This window comes from Juglans regia, chromosome 13 (genome assembly GCF_001411555.2).
Source record: "Juglans regia cultivar Chandler chromosome 13, Walnut 2.0, whole genome shotgun sequence".
NCBI lineage: Eukaryota > Viridiplantae > Streptophyta > Magnoliopsida > Fagales > Juglandaceae > Juglans > Juglans regia.
Window position 1 is genome coordinate 12,848,577 of NC_049913.1, and position 6,853 is coordinate 12,855,429.

General features: G+C 28.2%; 1 protein-coding gene across 1 annotated transcript; it reads right to left on the bottom strand.

The window, feature by feature from the left end:
• Positions 1–313: 313 nt before the first annotated feature.
• LOC118344319 (alpha-amylase 3, chloroplastic-like) lies at positions 314–2,065 on the bottom strand. The gene is made up of 5 exons (XM_035684880.1): positions 1,628–2,065; positions 1,002–1,132; positions 818–872; positions 619–738; positions 314–502 (listed from the first exon to the last, which is right to left on the bottom strand). The coding sequence occupies exons 1-5, from the start codon at positions 1,922–1,924 to the stop codon at positions 329–331; spliced, it is 777 nt and encodes a 258-aa protein (XP_035540773.1). The 5' UTR covers positions 1,925–2,065; the 3' UTR covers positions 314–328.
• Positions 2,066–6,853: the final 4,788 nt, after the last annotated feature.

Consider the following 6,853-nt stretch of genomic DNA (forward strand, 5'->3'; position numbering starts at 1 on the left):
TAAAAAAGATGCAAAGGAACAAGAGAGAAAACGTGCTATGGATGCCATCTGATTCACACTTCAATAGCGCACTGCATCTAAGATCGAAATGAAGCGACAAATGAGGAACAATGATTTTATTCATTCCTTCCGGCTATGATCTTTTTTATATAAGTAATAAACTTCATTAAAAACACAAAAGACACAACCCATGTACACTAGATGTATACAAGAGGGCAAAAGGATCTTACAAAGAACCTACATCCATTTGACACAACTTCATGGTTTCAGATCTAAAAGAGGAGTAATTACAATTGTAAATAGTTTATGCATGCAACAGATCAACAAATTAAACGTAAATAAACTGATTGAACCACAATAATATATAATAGCTCCTAAAACCTGGCCAGACACCGAAGCTTCTTTTTGCTGCTACTAAATTACCATCATCCAGAAGGTAGTCTGCTAGAGGCACCTTGAAATCTCTCCCTCTGTGCTGATACCAAGCTCCAGTTTCTTCATCCTGCACCACCAAAACCTCCCAATAGATGACACAAAAATATCTATGAAAAATAAATTGCCAGCAAATTTAACACAATGAACTGCTATGCTCGACTCCAAACTGTTCAAAATCAGGACCTTCAGAACAAAATTTATAGCAGCAATTGCACTCGTTGGGATAAGATCGATCTTCACTTCATGTAAAGCATCTCCTTCCGATGACGAGGATTTCTTTAAAGGTGTCTCTATGGCATAGTCCTGAAAACGTTTTTGTTTTGCACTCTTAGTTGCACTGCAAAAGTGGCTCCGTACACGACCTTAAGAAACCAATACATACCTTGATGGGAATTGAACCCCGGGGTCTCATTTCTTCAGGAGGTTGATCCCATTCACTGTAAGAATTTTACAGACAGGTCTTATTTGATGACATGTGACTATATACATACTTGAATTCTAGGTACGCTTCCACTGAACGCACTCCAATACCTGATCAAAGCATCTAGCATTAAAACAGTGCGTACCTGCCAACATATTTTACACGAGAAATTCCCCAGTGAAGAATCCATTTCCCGGGAAGATTACAACCTACAGTAAGCTGCCAATTCCCATTATTCTGCCCGTGATCTAATCTGATGAAGATCTTTCCCTCCACCTACCATCCAAGTCAATCACAGTAACACTTTTAATCAGATTCAAACCCGTCAATTCCGTCAAGCTGCTGAGAAAATAGTGCAAATTTTTAAAACGATACAATTAAGCACTTCTTTTTTTCCGCACTTCTCTCTGAAAAAAGTGAAGCACTGGAAGTCTAGCAATCCATAAAAAGTTCAATTGCTTTCAATTGACATCTACCGTTCTGTTTGATTGCTGAGAAAACAGAGGAAAGAGAAAAAAAAAAATCTGGGAAAATCCACCCGTGTGTGGAAGGAAGTCTCAATTATGCTCTTGTACTGCAATTTCAGATTATAGAAGTCGAAGATTTTCATTTTCTTAGAAACCAAAACTATAAATATGTAGACCCAACTTTCACTTCCTCCACAACCAAAGAGGTCCGTTCCCTTTTTCCAACACTTTAACGGAAACCGAACAGAAACCACACTCACACGAAACGAAATGAAACGGAAATATTTGGGTGTGAAATTCGAACCGTTTCCATTCGTTTGAGCGGGAAAGTCTCCTTGAAGAAGATATCGGTGGATTCCAAGGTCTCAACGAGATCCGTGTCGGTAGTAGTGCTAGCTCTGAGAGCGTGAACATTGGAAGACCTGAAGTTGCAGAAGCTCCGGGCATGGAAGACCAGCTTATGATTCGTGGAGCAGCTCCAGGAGGAGGGCTTGAAAATCCTGGATTTGAGAGCATACCTAACGCTCTCACGAACAGAGTGGTGGAGCAGAGGCTCCATGCTAACGGTCGACATGATTCGAAACCCTGAGGAAAAGAACATGTACCAACACAATTATAGAGTTTGAGAGAGACAGAGGGAGGTTGCATTTGTTTGCAGATACGAGAGTTGAAGACAACTTTTTTATTTATTTTCCTTCCTTTGTTGATTTCGAAGAAGTTCTTTCTTCAAACGATAACAACGTCTAAAGATTTTCCTCGATATCAGATCGTTACATAATTATAAACTCGGTGACTTTTCTTCTCAAATTATCTCAATTCATTATTATAATTTTTTTAAAATTTTAATATAAAATATAATAATTAATTTATTTTTTTTAAATTTTAAAATAATAATAATATTAAAAAATAATATTTTATCATCTCAATTCAATTCAACTCAATTTAATACCAAAACAGACTTTTTATAATTTAATTTTTATTTTTTTTAAATTTTAAAATAATAATAATATTAAAATATAATATTTTATCATCTCAATTCAATTCAACTCAATTTAATACCAAAACAGACTTTTTATAATTTAATTTTTATTTTTTATTTTTTTTTAAATCTTAATATAAAATATAATAAATAATTTAATTTTTTTAAATTTTAAAATAATAATAATATTAAAAAATAATATTCTAATAATATTTTATCATCTCAATTCAATTCAATTCAATTCAATTTAACACCGAAACGCATCTTTTATAATTTGATTTTAAACTTTTTTGTTTTAACAATAAGTTTGGAACGTGAGATTAAAATTTTTTGAATATTAATAATATAATTTTTTTATAAAATGAGATAATTTCAAATTTGATTTAGATATACAAAATATTTCATCTCATCTTATTATAATTTAAATTTTAATATAAAATATAATAAATAATTCAATTTTTTTAAATTTTAAAATAAAAATTAAATTATAATAATATTTTATTTAACTTTTAATAAAATATTTCATCTTATTTTATCTGAATTATATAATTAAAGAATATTTGAATTAAGTTCTCTTGAATAATATTTTTTTATTATTTATTATTTTATCTTTATTTTTTAATTATTTTTAATTATTATTTAATATTTTTTTATTATTATACATAAAATATCTCAAATCATATATCTGAACGTAATCTTAGATCCGGTTTGAATGACCAGATGAGATTTGAGTCGATATGGCTGGTTTGTCGGTGTAAACAAATGGTGAGTTTGAAGTTTCATTCGTTCATCTCTCAAATTTCACTGTCCAGTGCGCACTGACGCTACTACAGTAACATCTACAGTATTGCTATAGTAACTAAACAGTAACGCCTATATCGTCCTTTCAACGCTGGGAGATTTTGAATAAATATAAGAGTTTTGTTACAAAACTTCCACCACACTTCATACTCTATATTTTTTTAATTTTTAATAATTTTTTCAAATTTTTTTTGAGTTTAATCTTTTTAAATTATTTTAAATTATTTTATTTTTTATTTATATAATAAATATTTGATAAAAGAAAAAAATAATAAAAATTAAAAAAAATGTAAAGTGTAGAGTATTAAAAGGTTGAGAAGATTTATTGTAAATATAATTATATATTACAATAATAAATTTTATTGTTATACATAATTATAATAAAAATATTTCGTTTTTCGTAATATATAAAATAATTCATAATTCATAATTAGAATAATAAAAATTAACAATGCTATTGATATTTTTGAGAGTATTGAAAGTGGCTACAGTTTGGGGTTTTATTTGAAAGTTTGAAACTAATAAATTGAAAAAAGAATAAGTATCATATTTTTAATATATATAATTATCTATTAAAATTTTTTATTTTATTTTAATATATAATTAGAAAAAAAATCTCAAATTTCATAAAATATAGTATAATAAATAAGTCATAATTAGAATAATTTCATTTAATAAAAAAATGCGTTCATATTTCGAAATATTAAAATAATTACGGCTAACTACAAAAAATATATTTTGAAAAAGTCAAAATATTTATGGTTTTTTTAAAATAATAATAGATATTACTTATTTTTAATATATTCATAATATTTTACAAGCAATAATTAAAAATATTTTTCAATAATTGGTGGGATCCATCACTTTATCAAATCTTCTAAAATTTAAAATAATTTCATCTCATCTCACTATCCAAACACAAATTTTTTTTACAAATTATCGCATATCATCTTAACTAAAAAATGTCATTATTATTCAAAATATTTCATCTTATATCGTCTTAACTGAGTAATTAAACGAGACTTTAATGTTTTATTAAATTTTGGAATTGATAGAAAATGTTAAATAAAAAATATTATAAAATTAAAATATTATTTTTATTTAAAAATTTGAAAATTTTGAAAAAATTGAATTGTATTTTATTTTTTGTTTGAAAGTTTGAAAAAGTTGTAATGATTATTTTAATTTTTTTTTTTATTTGGTATAGAATTTCTAATCAAATAAATAGTAAATATCTGGATTTGCTTGGATTTCTTAATGCCACGTTTTATATGAAGATACGATGAGATAAGACGAAATGGAAACTTTATAAATAGTATTAAAATTATTTGAGTTAAAGTATTTTATGGAGTTTTGAAAAATAAGAGAAAAAATATTGAATAAAAATATTAGAAAGATAATATATTATTATAACATAATTTTTTAATTTTAATTTTATTTTGAAATTTAAAAAAATTGAATTTTTTTATTTAGTTTGAAAGTTTAAAAAAATTATAATAATTAAATGAAAGAATTAAAAATTTTAAATTAAAAAATATTTATATTTGAGTGATATTTAAGTGTTAAAATGAGATCATATGATATGAGATTTCTCATCATCTAAACAAGTCACACTCCAAATAAATATATTAATATAATTTAGGTTATATTTAGGTAGTAAATTGATCTTAGATATTTTATTAATAGTAATGAAAAGGTAATTAAACTTTAGGTAGTAAAATAATAAATAGATGTTGATTACTATCCAAACTAGCCTTAATTCATGGTACCTGGGCAAGATTATTTCTGTCCACAGCTTGAGCCGTCTCTTTTGATCTTTTTAAGCCCACTTTTCTTTTCCGAAAGGAAACTACAAAAAAGTTTACCCACTTTTTAATTTTTCACGTCATTAATTAAACTTTATGCATTTGGACGGCCGAGAATGAGTTGTATTTTTCAAGTAAATTGGATTTGTCTTTACGTGAACCTAAAGAGTCAAACATTACTGTCACTTTTGCTACTTTGGTTGTGTTTAGATGTTAAAATGAATTGAGTTAAAATGATAAAATATTATTAAAATATTATTTTTGAATATTATTATTATTTTAAGATTTAAAAAAATTAAATTATTTATTATATTTTATATTAAAATTTAAAAAAATTATAATAATTAACCCTATCCGTGTCTCTTAAAGATCCTCCCATATCCGTCCAGCTACTGGTTCCCTCCTACTCTCCAGTCCTCTTTGGAGCTATTCAGCTGATTATTTTTTCTAATTTTTTTTTTGTTTTTCGACTGTTATACGGAGATGGTCGAGCTACTATTTTTGGTCACCTATGAAGGTAACGCGTCGCGTGTGATCCATGCGTCGTCACTGTCATTGATGGTTGTATGCCGACACATAGACCGTCTATCTATTGATTGAATCTGGCAGCATTTCCTTATAAAAAATCAGTGCGAGCCGAGTCATTAGCTTTAAATCTTTTTTTTTTTTTTTAACTGGTTTGAAATATTATTAGAGTCTCACATCCTTTTAAATATTATATCTTTGAACTCTTGAATATATACATATTAGACATTTATTTTTTAAAATATTTAAATTGTGTTTAGATGTTGAGTTGAAATGATAAAATATTATTAAAATATTATTTTTTAATATTATTATTATTTTAATATTTAAAAAAATTAAATTACTTATTATATTTTATATTAAAATTTAAAAAATTTATAATAATAAATTGAGAGGAATTAAAATTTCAAACGAAGCCTAACTATTAAGAACTAATAAGTCGAAAGCTTGAGCTTTGAATTTGTACACTTATCTCTCGTGATCATTCTAAGCTTGCAAATGATATAATAATTGATTGATTTGAGTGAGATGATTGGTTGAGATAATTAACTTTGAAATTATTTTTAAATTAAAAAAAATTAATAATCATCTTTTTGTTTTCGGGAAAAGACTCTGTCCATATCATTGTTACGTGATCCTCTAAATGTTTTCAAGTTTAGTGGGATGTGTTTCTTATACCCTATCATTATTTTTGTGGTTGATCTTATTCTAATTTTGGGAAAAATTTGGCCAAGCGCGCAATTAGCTTGCTTGCTTCCCTTTGTACAATGGTGGTGGACAAGATTTAACCCATAAAGATGGAAGCAAGAGGTTTAATTGTCTGCCCGCTAAGAATAGAGGCAAGGACATGGTCATCCTAAATCCGGACTTGCAGAGGGTGTATAGCACCACTACTACTTGAGACAACTACAAGATGATACAATCAACGAAGTGCATGGACTTACCAACTTGTTGCATAGCCACTTGTTAATTAAAGTGGGTTACTATACAGGGTATCTATCTATTAACCGTCTTAAACTTTCACATTCACAAAAGAGGATGTCAAGGGAGGATATGAACTTTCTTCTTTGCTCGCCTTCCCCCATAGCCGGTGACTAGCTCAATAGAGGATTAGCCTTATGTAGTATGGGGAACTCGCCCCTACTCTCTAAAGCTTGCCACCCCTATCTATTAAGGTTGTACATAAATCGGTCGGTCGGACTGACTGCTGCCGACGTAGACTGACTGCCGGATTCAGGAATAGCCAAAATCGGCAGAGAACAGATCAGCCGGCGATAGCAAATCAACAAAACCGACGTCGGCCGGTTCGGTCTGCGATTCAGGCCCAGTCTAAACCGAAGAACTGACCAACGTCTTACATATTTATTTTTTTAATATATTTTTTATACATATTTTGTTTTGTTCCTAACCCTTTGAAAAC